Source organism: Salvelinus alpinus, chromosome 10 (assembly GCF_045679555.1).
Source record: "Salvelinus alpinus chromosome 10, SLU_Salpinus.1, whole genome shotgun sequence".
Taxonomy (NCBI): Eukaryota; Metazoa; Chordata; class Actinopteri; order Salmoniformes; family Salmonidae; genus Salvelinus; species Salvelinus alpinus.
The window spans coordinates 39,873,560-39,894,192 of record NC_092095.1 but is presented as its reverse complement, the minus strand read 5'-3'; the positions used below and the strand labels follow the sequence as shown (position 1 = coordinate 39,894,192).

At 41.5% G+C, this 20,633-nt stretch overlaps 1 protein-coding gene and 1 long non-coding RNA gene across 3 annotated transcripts; both read left to right on the top strand.

Moving 5' to 3' along the window:
* Positions 1-1,550: 1,550 nt before the first annotated feature.
* On the top strand, positions 1,551-5,289 carry LOC139532045 (putative nuclease HARBI1). Of its 2 annotated transcripts, XM_071329157.1 has the most exons (10): positions 1,551-2,311; positions 2,399-2,575; positions 2,666-2,727; positions 2,810-2,896; positions 2,976-3,259; positions 3,339-3,374; positions 3,473-4,027; positions 4,097-4,212; positions 4,309-4,420; positions 4,517-5,289. In XM_071329157.1, exons 7-10 carry the CDS (start codon positions 3,556-3,558, stop codon positions 4,885-4,887), a joined length of 1,071 nt encoding a protein of 356 aa, XP_071185258.1. In that variant the 5' UTR covers positions 1,551-2,311; positions 2,399-2,575; positions 2,666-2,727; positions 2,810-2,896; positions 2,976-3,259; positions 3,339-3,374; positions 3,473-3,555; the 3' UTR covers positions 4,888-5,289. The 2 variants fall into 2 exon arrangements, 1 of the variants encoding a protein (XP_071185258.1); XR_011666480.1 differs by lacking the exon at positions 4,097-4,212 and having other exon boundaries at positions 2,976-4,027.
* An 11,619-nt stretch (positions 5,290-16,908) lies between these two features.
* On the top strand, positions 16,909-17,602 carry LOC139532044 (uncharacterized). The gene is made up of 2 exons (XR_011666479.1): positions 16,909-17,046; positions 17,443-17,602. It is a non-coding gene; the product is annotated as an uncharacterized lncRNA (long non-coding RNA).
* The last annotated feature ends 3,031 nt before the right edge of the window (positions 17,603-20,633 follow it).

Below are 20,633 nucleotides of genomic sequence, written 5' to 3'. Positions count from 1 at the left end.
ATATGATTATAATGTTGTGAAATGGGTAAACAGTACCCCAGGTGAAAGATATTACTAACCTTTATCTCGGGCAGCCCTTTCAAGGTCTTTATGTCCAATTATTTCAGCAGCCCTGCCTGTTCCCCTGAATGGTCTGAGGCTATTCACAACTCAAATCTTACAGAAAAAATATGTACACCACTTATTTGGATCGTATTGCAATGCTCACTACATGGTATTTTATGTATTGTATTATCAATCAGGATTTTCATGCAGAAGAGTCAATCCATACACATCTTCATAGCCATAGCTCTCGATTATCAAGGTGCCATCCCAGTAATGTTATTAGCTACCTGGTATGATAGTCAAAATTACACTTCTAAAGTCAATACACAACAGCTTCATAGCCATAGCTCTCGAAAATCAAGGGGTGTGGTGGAATTATTCTAATCAAAGGAGAGACTTTTCGATTTCTTCAAAACAATTGAACTTCATTAATTACTGAAAAAATTTAATTGGTTGGTAACCACCCTGGAGGTGATCACTGAGAACTCAGAAGTGTAGAACTGAGTTACAGCTCTTTATAGCAAAGACACATCCTTCTGAATACATGACAAACAGGAGATGTGTGGAATTGATCAAAAGGTTAGGATTTGTAAGAAAGAAATTATTAATTCACAACAGACCGCATAAGGAGACCAGGGTTTGGCCCCCAAAATGAGGTTCCTCTCAACCCGAGCCATCTCTCACTGGTACCTCATAATACACAAACACCAATTCAGTCTATGAATTGCAGGCCCAGTCAGACTGGAGCCATCTTCCTCACATGAATGGAATGTGGCTCCTTAGGTTTATCACCTATGGCATCATAAATCAATTGCCAGAGTTAAATCTCAAAAGATCCACTCAATTCACGCATACACAATAGAGTTTGAAGAACCCTATTCTGGTGCATAAAACAACCATTTGATGCAATAACAGTATTACAACATAATCTTGTAATTTCTCCACCATAGGGGCCGGGCCATCCCAGTAATGCTATTAACTTGCTAGCTAGCTAGTATAGAGAAGTGAGAGAAGGGCAAATTACTTGCCAAAGCCAAGGTTATTTTCCATGAATGCAGAGCAATGATGGTCAAAATGCATTATTTTAAATACTTTTTTTACCTAATGTACTAAAGCTATTGTGATATTGCTATCTTCTACAAGGCAGGGAAATTTACGGTAGCTATTATCAACCATGTAGCGAGCTAAGTTAGCTGGCTAGCTACCTTGACATTGCTAACATTAGCTACCTTTCTGGTTGACAATGTGAATATTATAACATGTATAAGAATGTTAGTGCCTGCTCTGAAGACATTATTGCTAAAATTAAATATTCTATATTTTCCATCATTTTCTGTGTTATCGCATCGGCATCAAGTCTCACATTTCCCGACTCTGTTGGGTTGTCACTAGTTAACACAATCACAATGTCAAAATGGGTTATACTGAGTTTCCACTAGATAACACAGTCTCAGAGCGGATGTTGATTCTACGTCATCCCAGCAGCAACTATATATGAGAGCTGGGGCCTGTTGCACAAAAGTAGAATTAAGACATCCGGGATAAATGACTCAGCTGAGCTCAATGAAGCCAAAACATGTGCGTCCAGGCTTAATTGGTTGCACAAAGACCAAGCCAGGATGAGCAGACACGGATTCATTAAGCCAGGTGAAACCAATCCTGGATAGGTGCGCGCTCACGGCTCACTCAAATAGACCCCGCCACAGATCACAGATTAACTGATTTACCATGGCAACTAGAGCCGCGTACTTTTCCCCGTCGGAAGCACAAATCCTCATGGAGGCATACGAGGAGGTAAAATATATAATTAAGAAGAAAGGCAACACCGCCACAGTGATAAAGCAAAGAGAAAAAGCGTGGCAAAGTATTGCAGACCGCCTGAATGCGTAAGTAGTGCACAATTACACACTCACCGCTCCGCTGAAACATCACAATTACAATTCAAATATTTAATTCACATCTCCAAAAATGCAGTTGTACTGTAATTATGAAACGGTTAAATTTTTAATTGAAATGCACTGCAGATATGAGTGAAATTGTGTAAAGTAACTCCATCACACTGTATAAAGCTATGATAAATTTTTTGATATTTTTACTGAAAACAAGACAAAAATACCAAGTAATTTTTTGCAGTGTGACTCCATTAAATGTGTGTGTGTGTGTGTGTGTGTGTGTGTGTGTGTGTGTGTGTGTAGATTAAACATGAACGGGCCAAAACGGACATGGCAGCAGGTCAAAATCAAATACAAGAACATTCTGCAGAATGGTATGGTCCCTGACTAATATTTAACAAAGCACAAGCATATATTGTACCCAGAAGGTGCCTGCTCACACATTGTCTGTACTGTTTTAGCAGTGAAAAAGAATACCCACAGACAAGGCACGGGTGGTGGGTCACCAAAGGCTGACCTTACCCCAGCAGAGGACATGGCCTTGGAGCTAAATAAAGGCAGGCCCGTCTTAGAGGGGATCCCTGGGGGGAAAGAGACGAGCATAGGTTCCTCCCAAGATGCCACCCGCTTCATTCGAGGTATGTCCTTCCATCTCTACATGGGATACAACCACATTCATATTGAATCAATTTGGACTGTCTGACTTTGGTTTACCTATTGCCTTGCAGTGTCTGGCAGCACTGTGTTCCTGTTAGAGCCACCAGCACAAGCACCAGACGATGCTGATCCAGTGAGTACTCCATCAAAGGCATACTGTAGGCCTGGCATGTCTTGTCTACTAGCTTCAATATGAATCCGATTAAATGTGATAGGGTGAAGGCCCCAGTGCAGCAGCAACAGCACATGATGGAGACGATGATGAGGAGGAGACCATCTCTCTGGATTCCAGAAGGCATGAGGTATCATGTTAAGACTGTGAAAGTACTATTTACTCTACAATGGTGAGGAGTCCTCATCAAAATCTAATTTCTTTTACAGGACCCAGATGCTATACAGTGGGAAAACCAGCCTGGCAACATAGTGCGTATTAATAAAAGGACACCACATCCTGCCAAATTCCAGCTGCGCTAATTGTATTGTGTTCACAGAGCTCACAAGCTATCAGAAAGTTGTATGGCAACCACCTCCGGCGCCAAATAGAACTGGCAGACATAGACATTCAGTACAAGAAGAAAAAGATGGAAAATCTTGCACTGGAGTCCGAAATAAAAAAGAGGACAATTAGGAAACTGGACCTTGAAATAAAAAAACTTGAGAGGGAGGTGAGATATGCCTTCAATGTACACTGTATGCTAACTGTAACACAAATGTATTAATCATTATTTTTCTTTCCTCCCCCAGCTCCAAGAAGATGACACAGCTCAAAAAAAAAATTAGGTATATTCTCGTAAAGTCAAGTAAGCCATGACATATGAGCTCTTATTGTGAGCACACAGGACGGTGGCATCTTTCTAAGGTTTTTTTTATTTTCCCAGCAATCAGTACAACCAAGTCATCGTTATAAGGCATCGCCCTCTTTTGCCCACCCCCCCAGCACCAGGTGTGGCCACTAGCCTATATGAAGGCCCAAAATTGTGTGTTCCTTTCTGCTCTGACAATGGCATGCCCATTCGTGCGAGATGTGGTGGATGAAGAAGCACTTGTGCTGAGGAGAGCCTTCAGGCGAGAAAGGGTCTTCAGGGACCGGTTGGACCCACTGGCCTTCCCTGATGACCATCTATATGAAAGATACAGGTTTTCTGCAGATGGCATCAGGTATCTATGCAGACTACTGGGTCCCAGGATTAAGCACCGCACTGCACGGAGCCATGCACTGAGTGTGGAGCAAATGGTTTGTGTGGCCTTGCGCTTTTTTGCTAGTGGAGCCTTCCTGTACTCAGTGGGGGATGCAGAACAGCTGAACAAGGCCACAATTTGCCGCACAATAAGGAGTGTGTGTCTGGCTATCAAAGCATTAGCAGATGTCTTCATCTCCTTCCCTGGCCACAGAAGACTCTGTGACATCAAAGAGGAGTTCTATAGGATTGCAGGTAAGAGGATCTACAAATTACAGGACAACTGTTAACACATAGTAGGATACTCATTACTTTGTGTGACAGGTTTCCCCAATGTCATTGGTGCAGTGGACTGCACACACATAAGGATAAAAGCCCCCTCAGGTGCCCATGAGGCCGATTTTGTGAATAGGAAATCCTTTCACAGCATTAATGTTCAGGTGAACATAACTTTTTGATATTGTCCATTGACGAACACTCTGCATTGCCAGTGATGTGCATTGATTGGTGTAATATTCCTCATCTTATGATTTCAGATGGTCTGCAATGCTGACTGTGTGATCAGCAATGTTGTGGCAAAATGGCCTGGCTCAGTCCATGACTCCAGAATCTTTCGGGCCTCTGAAATCTATCAGTGCCTATCACAAGGTAAGCCACACAACCCCTACCCACATAACCATCATGGCTGTGTCAAGAATATCACTGTGTTTATGAGGTAGTAATGATGAGATTTTGTGTTGACAGGTGAATTCTCTGGTGTGTTGCTGGGAGACAGGGGGTATGGCTGCCAGCCTTTTCTCCTGACACCTTTCACAGACCCCCAGGAAGCACAGCAGGCCTACAACCATGCCCATGCCAGGACCAGAGCCAGAGTTGAAATGACCTTTGGCCTCCTGAAGGCACGCTTTCACTGCCTTCACAAATTAAGGGTCAGCCCTGTTAGGGCATGTGATATTACTGTGGCTTGTGCTGTCCTCCACAATGTGGCCTGCCTGAGGAAGGAGAGGGCCCCCAGAGTGCCACCAGCCATGGACTGGGACAATCCGGCAATCTTCCCTGATGACGACAGTGGTCGGCTGCTGAGGGACCAATATGTGTTGAATTATTTTAGTTAGTATGTGTGCTTTCAATTTTGGTTAAATATGTCCTGCGGTGGCAGAGGAATTTGGGTATTTTTGGGTTCGTTTTTTGACGAATTTGGCCTCTTATGATGTTTGTGCGGTATACTGTGTGTAATACAAGGCTGCAGGGAGGCTACTGCATCCATTCATTTGTCTGTTCAGTTGATGTGTATGGATTTGTCCTGCATTTATTTTAGTGTGCAGACATGCAGGGTGTGTTATATACAGACCTTTGAATGTGTATGTATCATTTTGTATAATATGCTTGGATTCTGTGCTTTCCATCTTGTAGAGTCACTGTGACTTCAGTTTCGAAAGGAGCTGGTGGTTTACCTGCTTTGTTTTGTCCTTATTCAATAAAGGAACATAATGTTACACATTGTGTTTTTATATTCATATGGAATGTGTATTTGTTTATATGACAGAGTACTAGGGCCACACTGAAGAAAAAGGATAAAGTCATAAATTTATGAGGCTGGTTCTTTCTGCAGAAAAGCTACATATTGTTTTTACAGTTTTGATACTTATGACAATGTGATACTTAATATTCTGGCACATCAGCATGTCTTTGTTTATGAAACCATACTGAAGTACAATTTCACGAAATGCCCCACATCTGTCATTTTAACAACTGTCCTCCTTTAAAACAACTGGTTACAATATTATGACTTGTGTTTTTTTCCCATCTGTGGCCCTAATATTCTATCATTTTATATATAGCCTTATAGTCTATGGGAAACTGTAAATTATCTAATGATAGCAACATCATCTAAAAATCATTTTTTATCCAAAATCATTGAAATTAATGATCACAAACGTTTAAATAATAACAGTGGGTCTAGTTATATGTGATAACAATGTATAGTGAGCAGTGAAATAACTATTGGTTTCCATTTGTGGTGACTGCTGACTGACATTAGGGATGAGATTAAATAGATCCTGGAATTTAGCCTGGTCTGGAGCAGGCTAGCTCCACAGAATAAATCTCCATGGTAATTTATACCATAACATATCCTCCTGCCCCCTATCCATCTTTAGTGCAACCGGATTACGGATCAATTGAGCCAGGATCACCAAGATATCCTGGCTTAATCCCTTATCCTAGTTTTGTGCAACAGGCCCCTGGGGTTTCTACGATACCGTGTTTGTGTTGTTATGTGTTAACCTCTCTGGGATCGCGGGACGCTTGCGTCCCAACAGCCTGTTAAAATGTAGAGCGCCAGATTAAAAAAAAAATCTATAAAATCAAACTTTATTAAATTACACATATAAGATACCAAATTAAAGCCAACATGTCAGATTTCAAAAAGGCTTTTCGGCGAAAGCATAAGATGCTATTATCTGATGATAGCACAATGTCAACAAAGGGAGTGTAGCATATTTCAACCATGCCGGCGCTACTCAAAACGCAGAAATAAAATATAAAACATGCATTACCTTTGACGAGATTCTTTTGTTGGCACTCCAATATGTCCCATAAACATCACAAATGGTCCTTTAGTTCGATTAATTCCGTCCATATATATCCAAATTGTCCATTTATTTGGCGCCGTTGTACCAGGAAAAACAGCCTTCAATTTGCGCAAAATCACGACAAAATATCTAAAGAATTACCTCTAAACTTTGCCAAAACATTTCAAAGTACTTTTGTAATACAACTTAAGGTATTTGTAAACGTTAATAATCGATCAAATTGAAGACGGGTCAATCTGTTTTCAATACAGGATATCAACAAACTCACGGTACTTTTCAAGTCTTGCTCAACTCTCAAACATAAACACACGACGTCACTCCACTTCCGGGTCAATATCTTTCTCATTTTACTAATGAAAAACCTTAACCTTTTTCCATACAATGGCGACATCCAGTGGAAGCAGTAGAAACTGCGTGGAGAGTGATTAGAATTCTGGTTTGCCCATGAATACCCATTGAACATACAGGAACTTAACAATAAAAAAGTTAATCCTCAGGGTTTTGACTGCTATATAAGTTCTGTTATACTTACAGATATGATTCAAACAGTTTTAGAAACTTCAGAGTGTTTTCTATCCAAATCTACTAATAATATGCATATCTTATATTCTGGGGATGAGTAGCACGAAGTTGAAATTGCGCACGCTATTTTTCCCTAAGTGAAAACTCTGCACCCTATCCTCAAGAAGTTTAATAACATTTAGACAACGTTACCCAGCAGGCTATGCGGGAGGCGGATGGTTAAAGAATGCCTTGCATGGCTAAACATGGAGTTTTCTAGCTGAAGTATATGTTCATTAAAAGTAGTTAAACCTACGCCCCGGTTTGTCATTATATAAGGAACAAACATAACATGGTGTCAGATTGGTAGTCGCTATGACGAGACAGAGAAAAGAAAGTAGTAACTCTGCAAATTTCCGCAACGAAAATTGAACATTCTACAACAAGTCAAGTGACGTGAGGAGTCGAAGATGCTAGCTTGCAAGAGCGAAGACAACGAGCCGCAGCAGCGAGAGCGAGGCTACATTGGAATCTGTTGATGAGCAAGTTGATGAGCAACATACTGAAGTAAGAGAAATTGACACTGTTCCTGTTCTCCGTCATGGATAGGCTTAGTCTTCCTACTCCTATGCAGTTAACAGGCAATTTAGCTGACAATTGGAAACGTTTCAAGCAGAGATTCAATATCTACCTAGCAGCCAGTGGTGCAGGGGGAGATGATGACAAACTGAAAGCTTCCATTTTTCTGCATGTTATTGGAGAGGATGCATTGGACATTTACAATAGCTTTCAGCAAGACGAGGCAAACTTGACATTGACTGTGCTAATGGCTAAATTTGAGGAGTACTTTGTACCAAGCCAGAACGTCACGTTTGAGAGATACAAGTTTTTCTCTCATGATCAGAAACAGGGAGTCAGTTTTGACCAGTATTTGGCTGAGCTGAACACACTGAGCAAAACGTGTGAATTTGAAAATCTGAAAGACTCACAGGTGAAAGACAGGATAGTCTGTGGCATACTTGATAATGGACTCAAGGAGAGATTGCTGCGTGAGCAAGATTTAACTTTTGATAAAGCAGTGAATATGTGTCAAGCAGCTGAAACCACCAGAGCAAAAGCTAAAGAGCTGTGCAGGGATGAGATGGCAGTGCATGCAATAAAAAGATAGGAGCAATACATACAACACCTTACAAAACAAAAACAAGCAAAAGAGAGAAATCAAAACACTACATGTGGAAAATTTGGATTCATCCACAAGCCAAAAAAATGCTCTGCATATGGCAAATCATGTAACAACTGTGGGAAAAATAATAATTTCTCAAAATGCTGCAAAGGTGAGGCTACAAAGAAAAAGGTTCACACAGTCGAGGAGATGGAAGAATTCTTTGTTGATTCTGTGGAAATATGCAATGCAGTAAATGCTGAATGGATTGTGCCATTGACTGTGAATGAAACTATAATACCATTCAAGCTTGATACTGGAGCACAGGTAAACCTGTTATCGTTGGATGACTACAAAACACTGAAGGTGAAGAGCAAAATACACCCGGTGAAAATTAAGGTTACTGGTTATACTGGGGAGAACGTACCAGTCAAAGGTAGCTGCATAGTAACTTTACAGCACAAAGGAAAACAGTTCTGAGCACAGCTGCTGATTGTGGAAAAGAGTGTACAGCCTATTTTAGGAATCAATGCATGTGAAAAGTTCAATTTGTTGAAAAGAGTGTATGAGGTGACATCACAGACTGAAAATGACCAAGAATCACTACTGGCTGAGTATGAGGATGTGTTTGAGGGTCTTGGATGTTTACCAGGAGAACACAACATGGATGACATCATCGTCTGGGGGTCCACAAAAGAAGAACACGATGCGAGAGTGAGACAAGTGCTGGACCTGACACGGAAAGTCAACCTAAAACTAAACAAGGACAAATGCGAGTTTGTTGTGAAAACACTTACCTTCAGGTGAGATTTACTTTCAGAGGATGGAGTCAAACCAGACCCGAGGAAAACATCAGCCATCAACAACATGGAGCGCCCAAAGAACAAGGACGATGTGAGACGCTTCATGGGCATGATCACCTACCTTGCAAAGTTCATACCTCAACTGTCAGCACAGTCCGCTCCAGCACAGTCCAACTTCTGGAACAGAAAAATGAATGGGAATGGTCCCATGAACAGGAAAACTGCTTCAAAAACCTAAAGAAGACAATCACAGAAGAGCCAGTGCTCAGGTTCTATGATCCAGAGAAAAGCACAAGGATTTCTGCAGACGCGTCACAGTTTGGCCTGGGAGCAGTTCTTCTGCAACAGCATGACGACACATGGCAACCCGTCGCTTATGCGTCCAGAGCCTTGACAGGCGCAGAGACAAGGTATGCACAAATAGAGAAAGAACTACTGGCGAGCACATACGCTTGTGAAAGGTTTCACCAATATGTCTACGGACGAGACATCGAAGTAGAAACCGACCACAAACCATTGGTGTCAATCATGTCTAAGCCACTGAATGATTGTCCAATGAGAATCCAGAGAATGTTGATCAGACTGCAAAAGTATGATGTGAAGATGATCTATACCCTGGGAAAGTTCATGTTCGCCGCCGACACTCTTTCTCGAGCAGTCGACAAGAAGGAGAGCTTCGACACACAGAAAAACACTGAGATTCACGCCTACGTCAACATGATCGTAGCATCACTTCCTGTGTCTTCTGAGAGAATGGAGCAGATCAAAAGAGAGACCGCAGCTGACCAAACAATGACCGAGTTGAAAGAAACAACACTGATAGGATGGCCTGCACAGAAAAACAACTGTCCAAGGAGAATACAGGACTACTGGATGTGCAGAGCAGAGCTCACCGTTGTGGATGACATAGTGTTCAAAGGCAACAAGATTGTCAATCCCATGACACTACGCAAAGAAATGCTACAGAAAATACACGAGGGCCACTTGGGTGAGGAAAATTGCAAACGACGAGCACGAGAAGTAATGTACTGGCCAAGAATGAACCAGGAAATCAGCCAGACCACTGCTTCATGTGAACTGTGTTTGACCTACAGGCCAAAGCAGCAAGCAGAGCCGCTAATGCCTCATCCAGTACCCAAAAGACCCTACTACAAAGTTGGAGTTGACCTTTTTGACTGCAATGGCAAAAGTCACATTGTTGTTACCGTCTACTACTCAAACTACCCTGAAGTAGCAACACTGCCAACTACCTGGAGCAAAGCTGTAATCACCTACCTGAAATCAGTCTTTGCAAGACATGGGCTTGCGTCTGAACTGTACTCGGACAATGGCAGTTTTCAAGTTCCGAATTCCGATCGTTCGCTGACGACTGGGGATTCTTGACACAACACCTCCAGCCCCAACTACCCAAGGTCCAGTCAAAATTGTCAAAGGTCTGATGAAAAAGGCACACGATGGAAAGGAGGATTTCCTAAAAAATCTGGAGATCTACCGCAGCGCACCGCTGCAGAACGGACTTTCACCTGCACAAATGTTGATGGGACGTCGCATCAGAACCAACCTACCCATCCATGAGGACTTGCTAACACCCAGAGGTGCTCACAAAGTCAAACTCGCAAAGGAAAAACAGAAAGACAAACAAAAACAGCGACACGACAAAAGTGCAAGACACTTACCTGAACTGAAACCTGGAGATCATGTACGACTCCGAAACATCACAACAGGAACCTGGATGCAGCAAGGGTGTGTGCAGAGAGAAGTTGCACCGCGATCCTATGAGATTCAAACGGAGCATGGATCACAACTGAGACGAAACAGAGTGGATCTAAGGCTGCAGCCAGTCACTCAAGGGACTGAGGATCATCAGGAGGATACTGCTGAAGCGTCAAATGCCTTTAGAAATTGACAATTCAGTCAGAACACCCTGACTGACAATGAACGCTGTCCAACTGTTTCAGGAAGCACTTCAGCAGAATGACCAAAAAGGACTGTCAGAGCCCCTGAAAGGCTTATTGAGAAGTGCTAAAAAAAAATCAAAAAAGGGGCACCTAGACTGAATGTTTGGTTTATGTGAAAAGAAATAGGGCCACAATAGAGTATTGTTGGACAGACTATATTTAGTTGAATTTTTTATATATTTTTTAAACATTTTTTGGGAAAGAAATTAGTGTTATTGAAAATTGCATGTTATGCAGGTTGAGTAAACAAATGTGATGTGACATGTGCAGTTACATAGAAAAGTAGTTTCCTTTTAAAGGAAAGAAGATGTGTTGTTATGTGTTAATAACACGTAGACTACGTTACCCAGCAGGCTATGCGGGAGGAGGATGGTTAAAGAATGCCTTGCATGGCTAAACATGGAGTTTTCTAGCTGAAGTATATGTTCATTAAAAGTAGTTAAACCTACGCCCCGGTTTGTCATTATATAAGGAACAAACATAACAGTGTTCAAATCTAGAGACAATACTGCATTCTTGCCAGAGGGGTCTCCAAAAACACATTTACACACATAGATACAAAGTGCAGGTTTAAAGGTCATCAATGAGTGGGCTGAGTGGGCGGGGAGCTTACATTGATGAGCTCGCCTTGACTGGCAGCTCTTTGAAACGCCTATATCAAGCAACTCAGATGCAGTGAGCATTGTTGCCGGTATAGGGACAAGGTGGAGTCGCAATTCAATGGATCAGACACGAGACGTATGTGGCAGGGTTTACAGGAAATCACGGACTACAAAAACAAAAGCAGCCTCGTTACGGATACCGACGTCACTCTTCCAGACAAACTAAACACCTTGGCTTCTTTGAGGATAATACAGTGCCACCGTCGCGGCTTGCTAACAAAGACTGCCCCCCCCCCTCTCCTTCTCAGTGGCTAACGTGAGTAAAACATTTAAACATGTTAACCCTCGTAAGGCTGCTTCCCAAGGCGGCATCCCTAGCCGTGTCCTCAGAGCATGCGCAGAACAGCTGCCTGGTGTGTTTACGGACATATTTAATCGCTCCCTATTCCAGTCTGTTGTCCCCATATGCTTCAAGATGGCTACCATTGTTCCTGTTCCCAAGAAGGCAAAGATAACTCAACTAAATGACTACCGCCCCGTAGCACTCACTTCTGTCATCATGAAGTGCTTTGAGAGGCTAGTCAAGGATCATATCACCGCCACCTTACAGGCCACCCCTAGACCTACTTCAGTTTGCATACCGCCCACATACCGTCCACATATGATGCAATCGCCATCCCATCTGCCCTATCCCATCTGGACAAAAATAATACCTATGTAAGAATACTGTTCATTGACTACAGCTCAGCATTCAACACCATAGTATCCTCTAAGCTCATCATCAAGCTGGAGGCCTTGGGTTTCAACCCCTCCCTGTGCAACTGGGTCCTGGACTTTCTGACTGGCCGCCCCCAGGCGGTGAAGGTAACAACATCTCCACTTTGCTGACCCTCAACACTGGGGCCCCACAAGGGTGTGTGCTCAGCCCTCTCCTGTACTCCCTGTTCACCCACGACTGCGTGGCCATGCACATCTCCAACTCAATCATCAAGTTTGCAGACGACACAAAAGGCTAATTGATCATTAGAAAACCATTTTTCAATTATCTTAGCACAGCTGAAAACTGTTGTTCTGATTAAAGAAGCAATACAACTGGCCTTCTTTAGACTAGTTGAGTATCTGGAGTATCAGCATTTGTGGGTTCAATTACAGGCTCAAAATGACTAGAAACAAATAACTCTCATCTGAAATTCATCAGTCTATTCTTGTTCTGAGAAATGAAGGCTATTCCATATGAGGAATTGCCAAGAAATTGAATATCTCGTACAACTCTGTGTACTATTCCCTTCACAGAACAGCGCAAACTGACCCTAACCAGAATATAAAGAGGAGTGGTAGGCCCTGGTGAACAACTGAGCAAGAGGACAAGTGCATTAGAGTGTCTAGTTTGAGAAACAGACACCTCACAAGTCCTCAACTGGCAGCTTCATTAAATAGTACCCGCAAAACATCAGTCTCAGCGTCAACAGTGAAGTGGCGACTCCGGGATGCTGAATACTACAATAATGAAAATGAATGAACTCAACATCCATGTCTCTGTCACCAGCATACATACTCATGGGTGGTGCTGTTAGCTCTAAAAATTCATTCACAGCAGGGTTATTCAATTTCGGTACTAGAAGGCAGAAGCATTTCTGGTTTTTGATTTTTGTTTGGTTCTTCAAAGAACAATCTTATTTATGGATCTTTTGAAACCCTAAAATGGGTCCCCTATGACATTGCTCTCAAAAACCTTATTTGGTTCCAACTTGCAAATGTATTTTGTGTAGCTTACTCTTCTATTCTTGTAGTTGTAGTTGTTGTAGAAGTGTTAGTAGTAGTTGTAGTAAAGTCTTTGTGGTTCAGTCTATACTACAATGTCATTACAGGGATTGTTTCTGGACCTTTATTTTGTGTAGCTTACTCTTCTATTCTTGTAGTAGTAGTATTAAAGTATTTGTGGTTAAACTTCATGTCTCCACAGGGATTGTTTCTGTACCTTATGTAAAGTATGATATACATACATATGATATTATAATAGCTTAAACAATCATTTCAGAAGCAACTTAGCATGAAATTAGATCACTCTGAAGGCCTAAAACTGCATAATGGAATTTCATCTGTTCAATTGTGTCTCTAGGCCTCGATACCATACATGTTGAGATGTGAAAAGGTATGTCATTGGTATTGTATGAGACTGCACAGAGAGATTAACAAATGTAATAAATCAAATCACATAACGTGAAAGCAGAGTTCTAACGAGTTTGGTATGTCTGTGTGTGTGTGTATGAGAATTTGCTCCCCTCCCATCAGTCTGATGGGTCATGAACCTCTCCCCTCCCAACCATCTGCCATAACATTACAGTTTTGAACTGGATGAGCAGCCAGAGAGTGGCCTTATTCACCCTCACAGACGGTCACTTTACTGTTGGCCCTCTAAAGGGGTGGTGTGGAAGGTGGGTGAGGTACTGGGGGAGGGAGGGAGGAGTACGTTAATGAGCTAAGATTGATGCTTGATGAGGACCCATATTATGCTAATCAAGTGCAACAGCCACTTTCATATGTTCCACAGAATGAATAGTGGTTTACGCTAATGTCTAAATTTTGCATACTGTAATGGGAAAATCCAAATCAATTGTCCTGCTTGTACCGCTGCAGTATACTGGTGCACGGCCACTATGGATCCAGCTTTAAGTGGATAAATGTTAGATGCCAATTGGATAACTTGTATGCTGATGAATATAATGCTGATGAAGGACTTTTCCGTTGTTGGAAGAAAGGTCTTTGAGTGGGCCTGTAGTTTACTGTTCTGCTGCACTCAAGTATTTCAACCCATAAGTGTACTAAGCTTACTAGCTGAATTCCTCACTACTATCATTACAACTAGCAGCTATAGCTACTGACATAGACTCCTGAAGTGTGTTTGTGTGTGTGAGTATCATTGGCCAGGGAAATATTCACAATGTTGGTTGGTTTGAGAAAACGTAATATTTGTCCCATCAGAGCCATACAACTTTGGAAGGTACAGCAATTTCGACCACTGAAAAATAGCCTTGATACTACTCTGGACATATGTTGCCATTTTGTTGGTCTGGGTTTAATCAAATTTGGCAATCACCCCATCAAAGTGAACATCCCAGCTGTTTCCCTGCACCAGACATCTCTGTGCCTCACCAACAAATGGTGTCTGTGAGGCAAGGATGGCTTTGAATTTGTCTAAAACCTATTCCATAATATTCACCTTATGTAGCCCCACCCATTTTACCCAGTTCCTGATCGAATAAGGTTGTTTTCCAACTTCCGGCCCATTCCAGCCCATTGACACACAGCAAACCGAGGGAGGAGATGTCAATAAATTGAATGGTCATTATCCACACAGGCTATTTTCTGGCATGCGCAGATCAGCTTGCATTACCGTTCCAGAAGCTGTTCCAGCTGTCACTGAACAGTGGGATAATTCCAAACTTATGGAAGAAATCGCTGATTGTCCCAATAGGCGGCAGGTATCCTAGTGGTTGAAACTTTGGGCCAGTAACCGAAAGGTTGCTGAATCGAATCCCTGAGCTGACAAGGTAAAAATCTGGCGTTCTGCCCCTGAGCAAGGCGCCAAAGACATGGATGTCGATTATGGCAGCCCCCCACACCTCTCTGACTCAGAGGAGTTGTGTTAAATGCGGAAGACACATTTCAGTTGAAGGCATTCAGTTGTACAACTGACTAGGTATCCCCCTTTCCCTTACCTTAAAAACAACAGGCCAAAAGAAAAAAATGATTTAAGCCATTTAGCCCTGACATCTGTAGCTATGAAATGTTTTTTTTAAATTATTCAAAAACAAATTCTCCCTGGTCTCTCATTCCAATTACACTCAAACCAATTCACTAGCTGTGCCTCCAGGGGTGTTGATGATGCGTTACTGGTCATACTGAACAATATCTACGAACATTTAGAAAAGGCAAATAGCCTAGTGAAAATTGTATTCATTGACTTCAGTAGAGCATTTAACACCATCCAACCCCACCTACCAGTGGATAAGCTGGTGAATTTGGGTATCAACTCTCTGCTGATTGAGTGGATTAATAGTTTCCTTGTGAACCGTACTCAACAAGTGAAGTTTAACTTCATCTCTACATCGAGAACGGTGAATTTCGGGAGCCCCTCACGGTTGCGTACTTTCACCGATACTGTACACACTGTACACAAACAATTGTCAAGCCTCTGATGCAGATCATACCACTGTTGTGGGTTTCCTCCATCCAGACCAAGCCTTTCTTGGTTTGCAGATAACCTTCTTGAAATATCCTTAAAGAAAACAAAAGAGATGGAAATTGATTTCAGAAGGAACAAAACTCCACTACCCTCTACGAAGATCAATGGGGAATCAGTCGATAGAGTGACCACATATAAGTACCTGGGAATCGAAATAGACAATAAACTGAATTTCATTGACTGTGTCTTTGCAAAGATAAAGAAATTGCAACAGAGAAAGTTTTTTTAAGTAAACTGAACCATTTCAATGTCAACCACAAAATCTTACAAATGTTCAATAAATCTGTCCAGTAGAGTGTGCTGTCCTTTGGTATGATATGCGTGTTTGGAAACAAATGAAATTCCCCTGGTGGGATAATAAAGTTGATCTGAATCTGAAGCTAACATTGGAATCCCACTAGATGAAGACAAACAAACATTTCTCAATAAGATAATTAACATATTTTTCAAAATGAGTCTTTTTTTTTAAATGGTTTTGACAAAATAAAAGTGTAATTTCAAAACTATATATATACATTTTCAGAAATGCTTGTTATTAGCTTTTCCTGTTAAAAAACTTGAGTCATGTAAGTAACATAACAAAAATCCCCATCAAAATCCATCAATTTAACCCTTTCATGCGTGAGTTCCAAATATCTCTAACGGTCGCCCCAGCGTGAGTTTTTTTATGCACGTGATATTAGAACGTTCTCTCCATTCCAGAATGTGTTTGTTATGTAACAGTACATTTCATCCGCGCTGCCCTCAAACAAAAGCACGCAGCCTGTTTTTATTTGTCAATTTTAAATTATTTCTAACAAGTTTTTTATTTTCTAATAACAGTTTGAAATGAGGTGTGTTCCGCCTCATTCATTCACATAAAAGTAGTCATTTTTACTTTTGCGGACCAATTCATTTTTTTGACATTTCTGACCCGGACAAAATTCCCCAAACACTTCTCAATTGTTTGTGCAGGACATTTACTCATCTGCCGTCGTGCATACACGTGTTCATATTATTCCACCTGTCGCCTGCATCGAAATCAAAGTTGTTTTCGTTACCAATAATACCTTTGGAAATGTGTGCGTTTCTATCAAAGTGCCTTATTACGTTATAATAGTTTCTGCATGTCGTGTTATGTCGTTTCTACTGTAGCATCATGTTTTTGTGTATATTCCTTATAACCGCGGACACGCGATGTAACGTTACTCATTTCATAACATTTATGGTGTTAAACTCAATGCTTAGGTAGCTAGCTACATTCTCCTATTAGCTCTGGAAAACAATGCTAATTGCGTCAGGGAAGTATTAGCATGTGTTGTATTTTGAAGCTACCCTGGCCTTATGACTCCCAAGTGGCACAGCGTCTCAGTGCTAGAGGCGTCACTCCAGACACCCATCTTCAAATCAAGACTGCGTTTCTATCAAAGTAAGTGCCTAATTACGTTATTGTGTCGTGTTATACCGTTTCTACTATAGCTCACTGTGTGAATGGAGCATAATATATTTGTATATATTCCTTATAACCGCGGACACGCGAGGTAACGTTACTCACCTTTTATGGTGTTATATTCAATCGTGCTTATGTAGCTAGTTACATTATTCTATTAGTTCTGTAAAACAATGCTAAATGCGTCAGAAGTATTGGCATGTTGTATTTTGACGCTACCCTGGAAAAATTGAAAAATATCTTATACCACTTGGTCGTTTTCTGAGTGCATTCCACAAAGCTGTTTATCATCCACTGCCCCCATTTTGAGGTAATAGTCAAGCACGCAGTCTGGTTTCATGTTTCTCTGTCTGGTTTGTTTCTCTCTCCAGTCAGGTGGTCCACCTTCCCTGTGGCCGACATGGTTGCTGTATGGACAGTGGAGAGGACATGGACGTCTCGTTTGTCATGCCACTTTACTGCCAGCTGTTAACATTTCTTATTTTGTATAACGGGTCATTTAGGATGGTAGTAGCGTTGATGAAATGCAGTCATAGCAGCAGAACTAGAAAGCAGTCTTTACTGTCACCAGGAATGTATACATTTCACTAATTGTGGTTGTCCCCCACTCCTGGCTCTCTCTTATCCTGTAGCTCCAAGGCATAGCGATTGGTCTCTACTATGTCTCCCACCAGCTCCTCTGTCAGAAACAACTTGAAGCACTCTGCCTCAGTTGGAAATGGCAAGGGGCGTTGCACTCCAGACTGGGACTCATCAAAGCAAACACCAGGGCCAGGAGGGGTGAAACAGCAGGGCCAGGAGGGGTGAAATGACTGGTGGCCTTCCAGCTACCACAGAACTCCTGTACTTCATCCACTGTTGGTATGCCTCCATCACCACCAGCATCTTCAAAGGGAACTGGGACTTTGTCAGTGGACAAGGGAAATTCAGATTCAGGGTTCTCAATGGCTACAAGGTTGGGGGGCAGCTCCTCACTGTCACTGTCAGAATCTGATTCCTGACTTTCATACTCAGACTCATTGTCAGAATTTTAAAAAATCTCCAGAATTTCCACATTTGTTTGTTGTCTCCTTTTGAAAGACATTGCTAATGCTTCAGCTCACTAGCTACATACATAAACAACAACACTGAATGGTTTAGAGAGGGTACGTGGTTGACTGCCGGCACGCGCCACTTGTATCAATAAATCACTATCAGAAAATGTTTTGTGTGGCAATTATTTGTGTATTTACGGTTTTATTCACATGTTTTCAAATCTAGGTGACAAATCATGCATTCCGATTCTTGCACAGATTGTAATGGGCACATATTATGTGTGTAAAATACTTTTTTGAAGGTTGTACTGATTATGATGAGCTAAGCTAATTCCAGCTGTGTAGTCATGTTTGTTGACGTTCAATGCATTCTGGGTTCACGTAATCGTCTGTTTGACCAAAGATGTTATAACAAAATGAGGTGAGTAAGAGTTCACTCGTTTTTTGAGGACTTCCGGAAATGAATGGTGGGATGTGAACGAAGGTAGACGACACACCCCTTCAACATGCATACTATAAACAGACCAAACTCATCTCGTCTTTTATTATCTTCGGTTTCTGTGAGGAAAAAAAATGCATGGCTGCGCGCTGAAACTAACCGTCGGATTACTTTCGATTTCTAAAAAGTGCTTTACCTAATTATTTCGATCAATGGTGTGCTCACCCGTGATGTGATTAATTATACATAATAATTGCTATTAGCTAATTCATATTGTAGTTTGTCAGCCGAGAGTTAGAAAATATGACTGCTTGTGTTGGGTCAATCTTTCCTCAGCGCTAGGACAAATGTAGCCTACATTTTTCCGGTTAGGATGATTGTGTTATGCTATATATTCTTCTGTGAATATCTGAACATTGAATCCAAAAATAAACTGCTCACATTCTGGACATAACTTTGTAAGGACTGTGTTTGTGTAAATAGTTTCTGAAAAAAGTGTGGCCAGCTCAAACGCTGATTGTTGCGTCATTCGAAACTGGCCGTTCTAAACGAGCGTTCTAAATGAGTGTTCTAATCACACGGGTGTGATCATACGCTTCAGGGACCACTGTAGAACGATCACACCCGTGTGATGGTACGTGTGAAAGGGTTAATATCTGTTTCAATCCACCGCATCCGCAAATGTCTGCCTTCCGCATCTGTGGTGGAAGGCGGCCGAGTGACAGCGGTGTTTGTCAGACCATGAGACATTCAGAAAATCTCTCTTCTCATGAAAACGTCTGTAGTGTACGAAGCGTTTTGCTCTACGACCCCCACAATCCTCACAGGAATACTCTAAAGTCGGTACCACCTACAGTCGGAAGTTTACATACACTTAGGTTGGAGTCATTAAAACTAGTTTTTCAACCACTCCACAAATTTCTTGTTAACGGATAGCCCCCTTTTTTTCAATTTTCGCCTAAATGACATACCCACATCTAACTGCCTGTAGCTCAGGCCCTGAAGCAAGGATATGCATATTATTGGTACCATTGAAAGGAAACACTTTTAAGTTTTTGGAAATGTGAATTGAATGTAGGAGAATAAAACACAGATCTGGTAGAAGAAAATACAAAGACAAAACCAACATTTTTTTTCTACCACCATCTTTGAAATGCAACAGAAAGGTCCCACTTCCAGCCATCATTCTGGTTGTAATTCCGATGGTTTCCACAAGATGGCAGCAGTGTATGTGCTGAAGTTTGAGGGAGCTACATGACATTTAGTGCAAATCGTGAAGGAGTCATTTGCATTCATATTACATTTTTCTGCAAGAATATCGTCAAATCTGTATACTTGGACTTTGATTTAGCTTTTCCAGTATTAGTAGCCATATTATAAGTTCCACATTTGCAAAACAACCAGTTTTCATAACTTCATAACTCTGAATATTGTTATACTTCTTGTCCAAAAGGAAAAGGCATGCTATCGCAAAAGGTTAGCGCCTACATTTTGCGACCGAGACAGGGTTTACAGATACTCCCGTAAAGCCAAGCTCATTGGCTATCTAGCTAGCTTTGTTTGACCCCGATTGGTGCTTATTTGACCAAAAAACTGTTGATTAATTCGGCGTGCCATGAATGTGTAGCTCATTTGTTGTTTCTCTAAAATCTGCGATGTTGACATAAGGCGCTGCATGATTTACAACTGTCCCGTTAACGGGACGCCTATCCCTAAGTAAAATTTTTTAAATTATAACGTGCCATAGAATTCTGCGGCAGCCCGCAAGCTGTGCTGCAGTACGACACAACTTTTAAAGGAAGAACCACTGTAACGTTTTGGAAATAAACTTCAAATGTAATTTATATTTAGCAACATCTCCTCCCTGGGTTTGCTGTGTATCAATGGGCTGGAATGGTAAAGAAGTTGGAAAAAATTCACAACAAATTGGATGCACCCTTGTTGCTAGGAAACAAAAAAAACATTCTATGACCGCTGCTGTCACAGAATGTACGGTTAAATTCAAATACCATCTCTTATGGTGCATTAGTTTTTATCAGACACCTATCTCTAGTCATAAAAAGTGCCCTATAAAGGGAATAGGGTGCCATTTG

Bases quoted from the DNA above. Each gene is read 5' to 3' on its own strand.
- LOC139532045 (XM_071329157.1), top strand. From the start codon at position 3,556: ATGAAGGCCCAAAATTGTGTGTTCCTTTCTGCTCTGACAATGGCATGC. The intron at 4,028-4,096 runs GTAAGAGGATCT...TTTGTGTGACAG, and splicing joins GGAGTTCTATAGGATTGCAG to GTTTCCCCAATGTCATTGGT. The intron at 4,213-4,308 runs GTGAACATAACT...TTATGATTTCAG, and splicing joins TTCACAGCATTAATGTTCAG to ATGGTCTGCAATGCTGACTG.